Below are 16909 nucleotides of genomic sequence, written 5' to 3'. Positions count from 1 at the left end.
GATCAGATACATTGAAAGGGACTTTTTCAAGGGCTAACCCTTTCAATGTATCAACCATAATTAACGAGCTATCCGTTTCTGTAGTCATCGTCCAGCATAACTTGTCCTGAATGATAGTTAAAATTTAATGGGATAGAGGGCCATAAATATAAAAGGCATATTTGTTGATACATTCCAATTTAGCAGTAAGCTAGCGAGATGACTGTTAGCCCGACGGATAGCCAAAATTTTAATTAGAGAAGGAGATATATCCATTTTTAGGCCTATGTGTATAGTTTAAAATATATGCAGTCTAAGCACTTACCAAGTAAAGTAGAAGCTTGTGCTAACTAAGGCGAACGGAAAATGTAGAAGTATAGGTATAGTACCTCAATCCCCCTCGAATACTCTAATAGTTCATGAGGTATGAAAAATAATGATAAAAAAGAGAAAGCTAAAAAGAATAGAAAAGCTAAATCATAAACTAACTTAGGATACAACCAGGAGCGTAAATTCCTGACCCTTATAGTAAGGGATCCTGGTTATGGCAAGCGATGTAAAGACAATAGAATGCGTTAACATTACGTAGAAAATATAAATGCTTACTACGGTATACCCAAAGTACAAAAAGCCCGCGTGAATCAGCACATGTAGATTATATACATGCCTACCGACCGAAGCCCCCCTCCCTAGGAAAAGTAGTTAAAATAGTTGAACTATATATTTAGTATTAAAATATGCGCAGCGCCCTCTGCAGTTTTTATATGCTGCATAATGTTATACATAGAAAATTCCCACAATTAGATATCTCTCGAAGTAATTGTAGATGTTTACAGAATAAGTTCCTACCCACAGAGCAAATATAGGTACAACGTTTCTAATGTGTGTAAGCTATATAAAACTTACTCCATGTGCAGTGCCTACTATTTACATATATACACATGTCCAACAAAAGCTACGTAAGCCAAAGTAACGTAACTACTATGTGACAAAATAATATTACAGATTAGAAATAATATTATAAAATAGATATAAATTAACAATCCTATTTTCTTTTCACATACTTGGATATATATATATATATATATATATATATATATATATGAACTTTTGATGAGGTAACCTTTTTAAAGGTAACCAAACTCCTCATCTTTTTTGAATTTTAACTTTGTCATGACTTTTTGCACCGTAAAAAATCAAATCAAACCTTTCTTGTACACATTGTACTACTTACCATATTCAATTGCTGCAAACCTTATGTTTGAGTGGCAGCAAGTTTCTAATAATCCTACAGGCCCTATATGATCAACTAACCAGTACTTCAAATTTGTTTACTATACTCCTAGCATTTTTTGAGGATTGTATTAGATCACAGCTGATTGAATCATTCTATAGTGGAGGAAATTGTATTTATTGTTTAAATATTGTAAAAGTTTTGGCCAAAAGTGTAAACGTTGGTTACATCTTTCTTTCTAGCTGTTCTCATCTTTTGAAAAAATGGATGGTGTCCTCCAGCGCCATCTATCCCGTATTTATAGACGAGATTCCAGAGACAGACTTTCTGAAGTAGGGAAAAGACAAGTTCGCTTTGAGAGAGTTTCTGTTGATGGAGATATTCTGAGGTTGGCTTGAAGTAATTTTATAGTTGTTTTGTCACATGCATTATTATTTAGCTTTAAAAATAATTTGCTGTTACAGATGTATTATGACTAGAAGAAGTAACATAGTAAGTTTTGCAGAATGGTTAGGTGTGAGTGAATGTAATGGTTGCTGTGGAAAAAATGAAGCAATCAACATAATCATCCCTAAGGGCTGCATTCTGGTTTCCTCATTTTTTCTAGACCCTTTTTATAGAACCCACTTTTTTGGCCCTCTAACCACTTCCCAACCACACAAATAACATTATTACTTATTACTGCACATATACAATATCCGAGTTGTATTGTGCATTGCTTGATGAAAATGCCACTCAGTCTATTCTGATAGACTATGTAGCGACTTATGCCCACAGAGAAAATAATGAATTCAGCTGAAATCATCATACTAATCTCCTACTAGGATATTAGCTGTTCCTAAAATGTGATGGAATGCAGACTAAAGTAATGTCTTGTTAAATACTCTATAACTAAAAATCTAACACAGTACAAGAAAGAAAGAAAGAAAAAGCTTGCTATGTAAGGAGGCAAAGAAAAAAAAAAAAAGAAAAAAAGAGGCATGGATCTACTTACTTTCCAAATTGATTCAGCAGCATTGACATAGTTTTACTTTCAAAAATACAAAGAAAAAGCTGAAAATATTGGAAACTTTTAATACCAGTCATCTTAAAGTCGATTGCACTACACAACAGCCTCACACGCTCAAAAAATACTGCAGTAGGTCCTGCTGGAATTCAATACATAATGATTAAGCAAAGAATTCCTTAGAATTTTCCTACAACTGTACAACTGAATATACTTGGATAATATCTATGCAAGTAACTGGAGACATTCCTCTGTCCTTTCATTTCTAAAACCAGGCAAAGATCACTTGGATACTTACAGTTATAGGCCTATTGTACTTACCAGTTTATGCAAAATGCTGGGTAAAAAAATTGTTAATGCAAGGCTGGCCTCGTTTCTGGAACCCAGTAATTGCCTAAGTCCACATCAATATGGTTTTCAAAAATTGAGGTGCTCACTAGATTGATGATAAGAGCTAAAACAAATACTGGCAGTTCCCAAATAAAAGATAATGGTATAAAAGATAAAAGAAATATAAAAGATAATCATCAAAGATAATGGTGTGTGTGTGTGTGTGTGTGTGTGTGTGTGTGTGTGTGTGTGTGTGTGTGTGTGTGTGTGTGTGTGTGTGTGTGTGTGTGTGTGTGTGTATTATTAATTACTTATATTTATTATTTTATTGCATTTACCCAAAAATCAATATAAGTATTCACCTAACCATCAATTACAAATTGAATACAGGTTGCCTAGTCACAAATTAACCCTCCCTTAAAACATACATTATAATTAAAAACAGACCAATCAACCAACAAATCAGACCAGATGGCACTCCGACCCCCTGTAAAGCGGCTCCCGGGCAACTTGCACGTCCTTTCTCCCACCAGCCCACAGCCATACTGATCACAGGTAAATACCTATATACTTTTATAGTAACTATGATACGTACCTTTTGGGTTTGGGGTCTCAATCCCAGTTTGCAGCTAATAGTAATCCAAAATTTAAAACTAAAGTTAACCAAAAATTAACAATTACAGATTATAAGATTAATTTGATTTACTTGAATTGTTAACTTTGGACAACCATAACCTAAAACTGAGTACTTACAAAGCAAAACTGTTATTGAGACCACAGAAATGGGTATGCCCATTGCATTCTTTTAGTATGATTATCTATCTGCTCAAAACCCCCGAGGAAGTAGCAGAGAGATGGCCATGTGAAAGAAAGTCACCTTCCTATTTTATTTTTATACTTTATATTTTACACCTTATACTTTTAGTAGAACTACCGCTAGCCAGTTAGTTAGGCCTTAATTACTGATAATACTTCCGGCCAAAAAAAAAATCCCCCACCACCTGCAAAGCAAATTTCTATCAGGATCTTGACCTAATATATCAATGGTGTATAATGTTTAATTGTTCATCCTACAATAGCATTAACGCCTGCATAAACGCAATATTGTCTGAAAAAAAATTTAACAAATATAGAACATTGGCTTAAAAGTTGTGATCAAAAAAAAAAATATATATATATATATATATATATATATATAGTTTCTCTGAACCCTCTACAGAAGTTCTGTGTTGTTTTTTTAGTTACGGTCTCCAGACTAGAATACAGTATCGCAAGTGCCCTATAGCATTGTGTTATAATGACTAATAAATGTCCTTCTCCCTACCAGCAAAGGTCCTATAAATTATAGTAAATCATAGACACCATGTGTTTTCATAGCTGCCTGTCAATCTGACATGAAAATTTCAAGTCAGATTGAATCACAACACCCTTTTTTTTTTTTTTTGCTCTGAACCACTTTTAGCTCTTTAGCTCTTTTTCTTCTAGCTTGTTTGTGACTTAAGCATTTCTATTCCCCAAATGTCTAACCTCTAGGTTTACTGCTTCCCATATAATCTTGCATTTCAGTACCCAGTACCTTGAATTTTTTCAATATTGAACATCAATTGCCATTTCTTAGCAATTCAGGTTAATTTACTTAGGTTTTGTTGCAGCATCATACCCTGATTTCTGTTCTTAAACATCCTGCCAATCTTTGTATCATCTGCAGACTTTGACATTAAACTTTATAGGTCTTCATCAGTATTGTTGATAAATATTGAAAGCAGTAAGGGGCCCAGCACTAAACACTGTGGGACTCTGCTAATAACATATTTCCAGAATAGCAGTGCTCATTAATAACTACCCCTGCTTTCAGCCCAGCTATCCCTTCTAAAAGTTTGTCCAGTTCCTCCTTGAATTTATTTAAGCTATCAACGTTCACAACAACAGATGGAAGTTTGTTCCAGCAGTCAACTACCTGTTGGCTAAAGGCAAATTTCTGCACATCTATTCTACAGCTGTCTTTCCTCAATTTGAATTTATGCCCCCTCAGGTTTGTAAATTTAGCAAGCGGAAGAATCCCACCAGAATTGAGCATGCTGAACCCATTCAAGGCCATCTACACCTCAGTCAGATCACCTTGCAGGTGCCTAGTCTCCAGCCGCTGCAATTTGCAGAACTTAAGCCTTTCTTGGCAAGACGACCCCCTTCGTTCCCCTCACCAATCTTGTTGCCCTTCTCTGTACTCTTTCAAGCAACTCTACATCCTTCCTAAAATCAAGCCTCCAGATCTGTACGCAGTACTCAAGGCATGGCCTGATCATTGCCTTATACAAAGGGATAATCACTTCCTTTTCACTTCTAGCAAAATTCCTACATATCATTGACAATAATTGCAGTAGCACATTGTTAATGACAGCTAATGCCATTACCGTCATTAACAACCCTGCTAACCTTTGTATCGTCTGCATGCTTGGACATTAAGCCTAATCAAAATGAAAATGAACCTACAATTCTTCTTTGATCAACGAAGAACTCCATTATTTTTCTCCTTTATGAATCAGGGAGATATTTGAACACCTCCAGTCAATAGGGATTACCCCCTGAGTTAAAGGATACTCTCATAATAATGGCTAGTTGTTTACTTATCACATTCACTGCTTCTTTTAATATAATTAGATTCCATCAGCCCCAGGTGCCTTGTTTGGTTTTAGCTTCAATAGCTCCTCTTCTGTTTTCTTCTCAATTATCCCAAATCATTTAGCTCCCAGTTATAACTCTGTATACTTCTGGTATTCCTGTTCCAAAAAACTTCGTGTGTAAACGCAGATCTAGAATATTCTTCAGTTAGTCAGCAACATGAATCAATCAGAATCAATATTTATGCATCTATATCTAGTGGGCTAACATTTTATATTCCATTTATTCTAGTGTTAATAAGCAAAAAACTTATTGCTACTTTTCTTTTCATTTTATTGCCAGACACCACCTCCAATTTGCTTTTGCCTGCCTAGCTGCCTTTGACTTGATTGCAGGCTAGTTTTACTTTCTGTATGCTTCTATGTCGCCCTGATAATTTATAATCATCCTATGCATTGTTATTCTCTGTCAATAGTCTCATCAGTACATTTGTCGTACATTTAAGTCTGACCCTTGAACAGTATCTCTTATTTGGTATGAAAAGCTTGAAATATTCAGGACTGTTCTGGTTTAGTGGTATTTCTGGCATTTGGATATCTTAACTCCAAAAGAGTACAGTGCTTAAAAAATGATGTTTTGATGCATAAGCTATGGTACGAAATGAAGGCATCTAAAAAACATGTCTTACAAAACCTTTTATTTAATATGATTGTACCATGCATATTAATTGAAGAATGTATTCAGTTTCTGTTGTCCTTTTGACTTGATCGTAAAACATCTGAGTTTACTTGAAAGCAGAAAAAACAGTGCTACATGAAACCCTAAATATTTAATGATGTAAACATAGTAAATACATTTTTACTTGCCAATTCTTGCACTGAAAAATCAGAATTTGCAGTGTTGCACTCGGTTCATTAAAAAATGGTGAAAAAACATCATGCAATAAATTATATGAAATTTTTATTTACTGGGAAATCCTTGTTGACTTGCAGATGTAGATCTACAGGGGTGTGGCAATACCAAACCAGAAACCAGAAAAGAGGATGATGCAATGGATATTTTGAAAAGATCCGTCAAAGTTATCTGCTTGCTCCTGCTATGCCTTTCATTTTCAAATTGTACTTAGTATAAATGACCATAAATCTCAAATTCCATTAAATTTTCACAACACGAAATAATTTCCGACATGGTCATTTTCTTTGTCTTATTGCTGTTATCACCTATCTTCACTCTCATTTGTTGTAGGTATTGATAACATTAACCTATAATAGTATTGATAATTTCAGAGTCCAATAAATGGGGACATTTTTTTTTTTTTCCACATTCAATCCATTCCCCTATGTCATTCTCATTAAGACTCTGGAACAGCTTTGAATCCCTTCACGTAGTGGACAAATTCTGCAAAATGATCTTTATCTTCAGATAAATTAAATATAAAAAACCCATTGTTGTTATCTGTGAAATCATTGCATTTTGATTCTGGTAATATATTATTCCAACCTTATCCCATCCACATGAAATGCACCACACTGCAATCCTTCAATGTGATTTCCTTTTTAAAACTGTTCATAGCTGAATGAACCATCTGAATTTAAAATTTTTCTGATTAATTCACTTTGACAATTGCTTTTAAAAATTCTTAATTATGCTATGATCCATAGGTTAGATTAGAGATGTGAATTTTGGGGTAAATGTGACACAAAAAGCATTTTCCTTGATGAGTGTATCTACTTGAATGGTGAATGGGACAGTTTGTCTGCTAACAATAGTATCATAGCATTTTCAGAAAGTCCAACCTTTTTTGAAATGATCCCTTAGCACAGGTACAAAAATAATATTAAACCACTCATCAGAATTGTTTTGAGTGATTCAAGGTCAGTATAGTCAGGCTCCCATTAGACTCTCTTACACACAATGCTGCTTTTTCATTACTGGAAGCAAAACAAACCTGTTTCAACCGTGTATAGATTTGCTCTTGACTAAGTCTGTGTTCCACCTTCAACTTTGAAAATCATATTCTCTATAGCTTCATGATTTGCTGATATTTTTCCCGAGAAACTTTTAGATAGGGTTTCATTGGCAATATTTGAATTTCTGAAATCATCGCTTAGAAAAATCACATTCTCTTTTCATTTTTAATTCTTTGTGTTACTTTTGCTTTCTCCATTATCTTTCTGAGAAAGGAATCGCTTCATTCCTATGCTGGTAGAATTATTCATACCACTGATTAGATTGCTATTGTTGGGTTTATGTTGAGTTTTTCCTGGTTTTTCTTTACATTGTTACATGTGGATTAAGGAATGGGATGTGTAATATATAATTTGCACAAATTAAATACATCAAAACAATTTTTACAAACCCTTCAAAACCTATAAATGATGTAAAACCATCACTGTGATTGTATGTTATGATCTGCATCACCCTGTCTGTATTGTGCAGGTTGGGCTGCCATAGTGTCACTGACTGGTCATGGAACCCAGCAGATTATACCATCACCACATGGCATTTGGTGATGGCATAATCTGCAATTGTAATCAATTATTACAATGACATGATTTAAAATATGGAGGATCACACACACAAAAAAAAAAAAAAAACACGACCCTGTTAGAAAAATTCCATTGTTCGGATGCTTCTAGTATTTAGAAATTCAAGGAAATTTAAAAGAAACAAGTTTTTTTAAAGTTTTTATTTCTTGTTATCTTAAATGCAATCATTCTTAATTTAAGGAAGGTGTTTTTAGGATGTTGCAGATATAAAGTGTGAGAGTGAGAGAAATGTTTCAGAGAGTCTGTGATTAAGTGGTGTACTGTAAGTGGTGTACTGTACTAATAGAGGTTCATGGTGTACTGTACTAATTAAGTGGTGTACTGTACTAATAGAGGTTCACGGGTTATTTTATTGTGCAGCTCTAAAATCTAAATGTGCAGTTATAATGTTAGTTTTGTGCAGTATAATTATATAAAAATCAATAATGTACGTAACAATCTTATTACGTTGAATCAGATAGCTGAATGTGAAAAGAATTAATTAAATAAAACACACCTCATATTAACAATATGATGCACTAAAAAGTCAAAAATAAACTATATATAGAGTCTAAGTGCAGTTAATAAGCTGTGTAAAAAAAAATATTAATTTCATGAAGATATAAACAATACTGTCTGTGTTTATGTCTTCTGCACTCAAATGACAAAACCTCAACCAGATGCGCAAGTTTCCACATGCATTGCATGCAACACATGACTGACCCATCAGTTCAGATAACTTCAGTTGGAATCACAGACTGGCAGTTCTTATGTGGTTGCAAGAGAAAGATAGAAATTTGAATTTAACCAGTGACAATGAATCAGAGTGGATTCATTGTCATTGGTTAAATTCAAATGCACAGACTAATCTATTAGTCTGTGCATAGAAATTACAGAGTAATAGAAAGAATCCCCCCCCCCAGTTAGCATTTACCTATCCACCTAACACTGTTCTAATATATTCTTGCATCTTTTCTATTTAAGTGTTTCCCATCTCTGTAGAAACAGTCTCTTTTAACAAGCACAGACCACACTGAGAGAAATTCTCCCCCCCCACAAGCCTTGCATAGTCTGTCCAAGGCACAATCAACTAGGCTACCCTCATGTACTCCCTCCCTCCTGTCTTATATGGGCAAAATTGCAGACAATTTGAAATTTAATCCTAACATGACTTTTTTTTGCTAAATTGCCCTATACAGTACACCCCCGCTATTCGCGGGGGTTACGTTCCTGAGAAATGTCGCGAATACTGAAAACGTGAATACTGAGTTATGGCTCCCATAGTAATAAAGGGGTTCCGTTCCAAAGTATGAAATATATAAGAAAAACTAGTCTAAAATTTTGTCTATGTATGTATTATACAGGGTGTTTCAGTTAAACGTTTCAGAACTTCTAAGAGGGGTAGGGTACATCCTAACAACTCGAAATCATGTAGCAATGTGAGGTCGGAAATGCTTTCCTGAAGCGGTGTTGTACACAGAAGCACCATAAAGAAAAGAGACCGTAAGTGAGAAATCGTTTTAATAATACATGAAAAGAAGCAAAAGGTACATGGATTAAAGTAAGTATTCGAAGTTTCTTCCACGGGCTACAATGCACGCCTCACATCTCCGACGCATGGACATCCGAACATTCTGGAATACTCCAGGCGAATTTCAAATTTCTTGAACAAGAACGCCAAGTTAGTTGGATGGATGATTACACGAACGCAGAGTTAGCCGATATGCATTTGGCGTACGGGGCTGCAAATTGTAGTGGGCCAGCCGCACAGCGTTTGTATGCGGAACGATATCCGACGAGGCGTATTCCCAGTCATAATTTCTTTGCAAGACTGCACCAGAGGTTAGCTGAGAGAGGTTCATTTGAAAGAGCTGACAGGGACAGGGTAAGAACAGCACGGACTCCAGCCGTCGAACAGAATGTGCTGCAGCATGTACAGGGGAATCTAAGAACGAGTACACGAAGTCTAGCAAACGCAGTCGGGGTTTCCCATTGCAGCGTTTGGAGGATTCTCCGAGAACAAGACATGCATCCGTTTCACGTGCAGCGTGTCCAGACACAGCAACCAGAGGATTATGCACCTCGTATTGCTTTCGCACAGTGGTACCTTGGAAAATGTGCTACAAATCCCCTTTTTCCTGCTGAAGTGTTGTTTTCCGATGAGGCATTCTTCACAAGGGAAGGAATTTTCAACACGCATAACGACCATATCTGGGCAGTCGAGAAACTGCATGCAATACAACGTCGTGCAGCACAGATTCGATTTTCGGTCAATGTATGGGCCGGTATTATGGGAGATCACCTCATCGGACCTTACCTGTTACCGTGTCGTCTAACCGGACCTATCTACTTGATCTTTCTGCAGCAAGTATTGCCACAACTTTTGAGAGATGAACAGATTTCTGCATCGACGCAACAGACAATGTGGTTCCAACATGATGGAGCCCCTGCCCATTATAGCGGAGATGTTCGTAACTACCTGGATGTCACATTTGGTCAACAGTGGATCTGACGTGGTGGTCCCGTGCGCTGGCCTGCTCGGTCACCCGACCTATCATGTCTTGATTTTTATTTCTGGGGTCATATGAAATCGCTAGTTTATGACACCCCTATTGACAATGCTGAGGAGCTGGTTGCAAGAATCGCAGTAGCGAAGTACCTGGAGTATTCCAGAATGTTCGGATGTCCATGGGTCGGAGATGTGAGGCGTGCATTGTAGCCCGTGGAAGAAACTTCGAACACTTACTTTAATCCATGTACCTTTTGCTTCTTTTCATGTATTATTAAAACGATTTCTCACTTACGGTCTCTTTTCTTTATGGTGCTTCTGTGTACAACACCGCTTCAGGAAAGCATTTACGACCCCACATTGCTATATGATTTCGAGTTGTCAGGATGTACCCTACCCCTCTTAGAAGTTCTGAAACGTTTAACTGAAACACCCTGTATGTACCTTCATAATATGACTAATGTACATAGACATTACATAGTGAAATGCAAGGCATCGAAATGAAAATAAGAAACAATTTAATATTAAATGTAATATTTATTAGAAATTTCAAACAAATCTTTCAAACCATCGCCTTTGCTAGCTAAAAAACTTATCCCGCCAGTGCTATCACCAGTTTCGCTAGTGTTGATAAAGGAGTTTTGCCTTTTCACGAATGATGAGTGAACTTAATGGAATTTTATTTTGAGTTTGGTCTTCTGTCCACAGATTTAAAGCCTTTTCCATTTTTTCTAATTTAACAGCACAAGTTACAGAGCAAATTTTTGAAGCAATTAGCGCGTTTTCATGGACACTACGGTGGATTTTTTCTTCCGATTTTTTGATTGATCGTACCATTGACTCATTGATTTTATAATGTTTTGCCACACAGGAGACACTTTCACCATTAGAAATTTTGTCTAATAACTCAATTTATTCACTAATGTCATGACCTTTGATATTTTCACATTTCTCTTGTTATTCGTAGCCATATTTTTGTATGGGTTAGAAAGAACTTGTCCACAATAAAGTCACTTTCTTCCATTAACACACTCGAAAAAGTCTGTTTTACACTGCAAAACGGTAGATTTATCATTTTGTAAGCATATCAATTTATAAATTGATAAATTTATTCAATTTATAAGCATATAAATTAAAACCAAACGACAAAACCTTCCGTGACAAGCGCATAACACACTGGCGGATTAAGGATAGTTGGGGCCCCTAGGCAAATCATATTTTGCCCCCCCCCCAAAATAATAATAAAAAATAAAGAATAAAAATTAAAAAGAAGTTAGGTGGCAAATAAATGAAAATTTGTACTTTTGAATTTTTTTGCCTAAATTTTCGCTTAAATTAATCAAGATTTTTATGATGTTTACTGAAAACATTAATCTATTTTAGAACACTATAGGAAAATGTCTTGGCTTGGGGCACCCCCAATGTCTGGGGCCCCTAGGCACGTGCCTCATTGCCTTAATGGGTAATCCGCCACTGATAACACATACTGAACAAGGATTAGCGAGAAACATCCACGCTCACGATTTTGTCACCCCTCTCCCCCCACCCACTGAGCGCTGTTTTGACCGGGAAAGATAATTTTAGCCACGCCCATGTTTTTTTATGGCGGAAAATATTCACGGTGCTTTAAAATTCACATTTTTTTAGGTTTCATTTTATGTTAAATCAGCGAACGCGAAACCGCGAATACAGATACCGCGAATAGCAGGGGTTTACTATACTTGTTAAATAAGTCCTCAGATCTATTCACGGTATTATTAGCTCCTACATTTATAACAGTATCACCTTTTGTGCCTGTAAAAGCTGAGATCTGCTCAGCAACATCATTAACTCTTGTTTTTTCTTAAATGTTGTTATTTAGCCATTCAATTGGGTCCAACTCTTAGCGACTCTGTAGGCAAACTCTTTCCACAGTTATTTGTTTTTTCACAAATGATTGTGGAATGTTTATGGTATCAATCCATCATCTTTGTTGTCCTCTTCTTCGTGTTCTGCTGACTAATCCTAGCACAATTGCTGTTTTTTAAACGAATTAGCGTGCATAATACGCACAAAATAAGTTAGTTTCAGCCTAGTTATTTTAGTTTCTAGTGTGGTTTCAGGCTGGATGCCGTTTAAAATCTTTTTATTCATAACTTTTTCGATCCATGGTATGTGTAGCAGAATTCCCCAGCTACAATGTAAACAAATCAATTTTTCTTCTGTCTGATTTTTTAATTGTCCAGCTTTCGCATTCATAAGTTATGAGAAATATGTTGCTGTTGTCAAGTCAGCACTTAAAAGTACAGGTCAATGTTGAAAAACGCCGTGAATTAGGGTTGAATTTAAAAGTGTCTACAATTCTGCCCAGACACGAGTGTCTACATAAGGGAGTATATGATGAGAACCTTGCCGATCAATTCAGCGCTGGAGAGATTGTTCAAGGCTCAAGGGGTAGAATTTTCCTCAGCCTGGTCTGTGCTTGTGAACAGGGGAGACTGCTTCTACACGGATGGGATACCCTTAAATAGAAAAGGGTGCAAGAATATTTGCTGATGTCGAGACAGAGTTAGGTGTGTCGGAAAACTGCTAGCTTGGGTGAAGACAGATGGACTAATAGATTAACAGTAGCCGTTGCAGAAGTGAAAGTGATTCTTGCACTGCTTCTATTGAAATGCAATTGAGCAGCAGCCTGGAAAGCACGGAAATGGGGATTTCCAGGACAGCTGGGAGTCAATGTATATCAATGCTAGCTAGGAGCATAGTTAATAAATTTGATGAGCTTGAAGTGCTAGTCAAGACATCAAAGGCAGATATTGTTGGGATATCAGAGATGTGGTGTCACAAAGACACATAAGCAGTGTAGAATTGGAATTTGGGGAGTACAGTGTGTACAGAAAGGATAGACAGGACAGGAAGCAAGTACGGGTTATGCTGTTAGTTAAGAAACACATAAAATCTAAGGAAGTGCATCCAATTGAGTTTGTGGACAATGCAATGTTTAGTCTGGTGTGACATAAGCACTGGGAAAGGAAAAATGAGAGTAGGTGTGTGTTATAGGCCTAATGAAATTGATGAGTATAATGAGCAGTTGTGTAGAGAAATAGTGGGTCAGTAAATCAGTGTCTTATAATGGGAGATTTTAATTTCCCAGAGATTGACTAGAATTTGTGAGTTGGTCACTCGCACACTAGCAAGGCTATTGTGGATTTATTGGATGATTGTTTTCTACAGCAGCATGTTCAGGAGGAAATTAGATGGAGTAATACTCTTGATGTGATTATCAGTAGTGATTATTCATGCATTAAGGATCTTCAGATAAAGGAACCACTAGGTGGCAGTGATTGATTACAGTGTGCTGAAGTGGGATTTACTCAAAGAGGTAACTACTATTGGGGTAAAGGGAAGGGTTTTTGCTTTCGTAAAGGTGACTACGGTGGTCTGAGACAGTATTTAAATTCTATAGGGTGGGACCAACTGATGAGGTTACCAACAGTAAATTCAAAATGGAAAGCATTCAAAGAATTAATCTTGGAAGCTACTAGGCTTTTCGTACCAACTAAGAAATACTGTACATGATTTAGGCCTAAATGGATGTCAGATGAACTAATTAGACTTGTGCGGAAGAAAAAAAAGCATGGGATACATATAAATTAACATGTGACACAGAAGCCTATGATAGATGTAAGTTGATCTGTAACTGAGTTACAAAGGAGGTTAGGAAGGCAAAGGCAGATTACGAGAAATATTTGGCAAAGGATGCAAAGAAAAACAGCAAAGAGTTCTTTACTTAAGTAAACTATAGAAGGAAGGGGATGAATCAGATTGGTCCACTTGATATTGATGGGTCAACTGTTGATGATCCTGCTCAGGTAGCTAACAAACTAAATGAATGTTTTGCATCTACAGTCACACATAAGGAGTTATTCAGGGAGGGGAATGCCAGAGGTATATTAAACTCTGGCAGTAAGCTAGATAATAACTGAGAGTAAATTGGAAAAAAAATTGTTGAAGATAAACATAAGAAAGGCACCTGGGGTGGATGGAATCTATCCAGTTATATTAAAGGAGGCAGCAAAGGAAGTAAGCAAACCCTTAGCCATAATTATGAGAGATTCCTTGGACTCAGGAGGAGGTACCCATGGACTGGAGATGTGCAAATGTGACCCCAATCCACAAAGGAGGATCAAGGGGAGACACAGGTAATTACAGATCTGTTAGTTTAACTTCTGTTTCAAGGGAAGTTAATGGAGGCACTGGTAAAGAAGCATTGCAGGATCATCTAGACAAGACTTCTGTTATAGCATTGACACAGCATGGGTTTGTTAAGGGGAAGTCTTATCTGACCAAATTGATTGGATACTATGATGTTGTCAGAAAGGAACTGAATGCAAAGAATAATTTTGATACCATATATTTGGATCGTAGAAAGGCTTTTGATACTGCTGCATATGGAAGTAAAAAAAAAAAGTAAAGTGCAGCCATTATCAACCCACTGCAGGATGGAAGCCTCCTCAACAATTCATGCTGAGGGAAATGGACCATAATCTGCCACGCTGGTCCGGTGCGGATTGGCAGATCGACTGTATTCAGCAGTCAGGGACTTGAACCCCGGTCTACTCAAAGAGCGTGTGCTACTGCACTTCCGCTCCTGCCCACTCGGCTACGGAGGTCGGTACATGGAAGACTGCTGCACAAATTGGAGCAGTGTGGCATTGGAGACAAATTGCTGCTATGAATAAAGGGATGGTTGAGTGGGAGAAGACAGAGTGGTAATCAATGGACACTACTCTTCGTGGACTAATGTTATTAGTGGAGTCCTCCAGGGTTCAGTGTTGGGTCCATTGTTTTCTGTGTTCATCAGTGATATTGATGATGGTATATTAGGCTTAATGTCCAAGTTTGCAGATGATACAAAGGTCAGCAGGGTTGTTAATGACAGTACGCCACTGCATCAGGATCTAGAAAAGTTGAGCAGATGGGCTGAGAGGTGGCAACTAAAGTTTAACATTGACAGATCTAAAGTACTGCATATGGGAAGCAGTAATCCCAGAGTAACGTATCAACTGTGTGGTAATACACTGACAGTGGTAGAGAGTGAAAAGGACCTGGGGGTAGTTGTGCAGGCAGATAAGAAGTTTTCTGAACATTGCAGATGGTCTGCAAGAGTAGCTCATGGTGTCTTGTCAATGATATACAGGAATTTTTCTAGCTAGGATAAGGAGGTGATTATCCCCTTGTATAAGGCAATTTTTAGGGGAGTGGGGGATACGGCATGCTGATTAGGGGGGTACAGTCGGTCCTCGTATAACACGTGTTTACATTACACGAATTCGATCATACACGATTTATAAATAGGGGAACGATATCTTATATAACATGAACCGAATTCGCTTATGCATGATTCGACTGCCATTTCTTGTAAACACAAAAAATGGCAGTCGAACGCAGAATCACCCCAACCGAACGCAACATGATAGGAATGAAGAGAAGATTCTGAAAATGTATTTATGTTTTTTATATCAGTGAAGGGGAAACACATTTCACCATAATAACGTAAAAACCAACACAATTCCAGCTATCGATATAATCGCAAATGCAATTAGATGGAGTTTACTACCAGTTTATAACAGATTCCACTAGCAGAAACGCAACTGGAAATTATTTTATAGTAGTAACCCCCGGAAATGTGCTTTAGTAAAATGTGGGGTGTTAATAGTGTATCTCGGCCTTTACGGTGTTGTTTATTCAGTTGCTACACGGGCGCAGCTTTGTTTATGTGTATCAAGCGTGCCTCCTCGTTTTGTAATTGTGCTTTATTCCCTAAAAATAGTAAAATACTTAAAAGGTGTGAAAAGGAAGCGTCCTGGCGAAGACACTGCAGATTCAGAGAGAGAAAAAAAAAAAAAAAGCAATATCGATAAACAGAGGCAGACTGGGTCAAAAATTCTTACCCAGGGAAAATTTATAGTGGCCTCATACTACGGTTTATGGCCAAAATCACACCGGCCTCCGGCCCACCAGGATTTCCAGGGTAAGGCTTATGGCCAGTCCGCCTCTGTCAATAGAGAAAAAATATGAAATTGTGAAACGCTTTGAGCAAAATGAAAGACCATGTGATGTTGCACGTGCTACATACCTAAATGAGGCAACGCCGAGAATTACAAAGAATGCAGAGAAAATAAAAACAACTTTGATAGCAGGAACAACACAAAGTGTAATTAAGACACAAAGAATTGGAAGAGATGGAACGGCTGTCATCTGTTTGGATAGAAAATCAAACAAAAAACAAGTTTGCTTACGATAGAAGCAAAAGCATTAGCAATATTTTATTATGTAATAGTCGTAATAAAATACGTAAGTATTTTATTACGACTATTTTATTTAATGTAATAAATTTTTTACTATTTTATTAATAAATTTTTATTATTTAAATAAATAATAAAAAATAAATATTTTTTTTATTATTTATTATATTATAATAAAAATATATATTATATTATTTTTTATTACATATTTTAATCGTTATAAAATACTTACGTATTTTATAACGATTAAAATTACCCGATTATTTATTGTGTTTGGTAATGTTTTGGTTCCAAATGTGTGTTCAATCTTGGGTGGTCGGCACCTAATCACACTTTTCCCATAGGGCCTGTTGTTTATATTACACAATTTTGCATTGCACGAGGGTTTCTAGGAACACAACTATCGTGCTATACGAG

General features: G+C 36.7%; 1 protein-coding gene across 4 annotated transcripts in view; it reads left to right on the top strand.

Moving 5' to 3' along the window:
- LOC150078483 (SPRY domain-containing protein 3-like) overlaps positions 1 to 16909 on the top strand; it is a 179016-nt gene that overhangs the window by 94706 nt on the left and 67401 nt on the right. For all 4 annotated transcript variants that reach the window (XM_090385550.1, XM_090385552.1, XM_090385551.1 and 1 more), the window contains exon 4: positions 1456 to 1601. In XM_090385550.1, the coding sequence (XP_090241676.1) occupies positions 1456 to 1601 (146 nt within the window). The remainder of the gene's footprint in view (positions 1 to 1455; positions 1602 to 16909) is intronic.

Source organism: Mastigoproctus giganteus, chromosome 11, assembly GCF_048544385.1.
Source record: "Mastigoproctus giganteus isolate SK-2022 chromosome 11, ASM4854438v1, whole genome shotgun sequence".
NCBI classification, from domain to species: Eukaryota; Metazoa; Arthropoda; class Arachnida; order Uropygi; family Thelyphonidae; genus Mastigoproctus; species Mastigoproctus giganteus.
The sequence above is the reverse complement of the archived record's forward strand: the minus strand, read 5'-3'. Positions and strand labels throughout refer to the sequence as shown.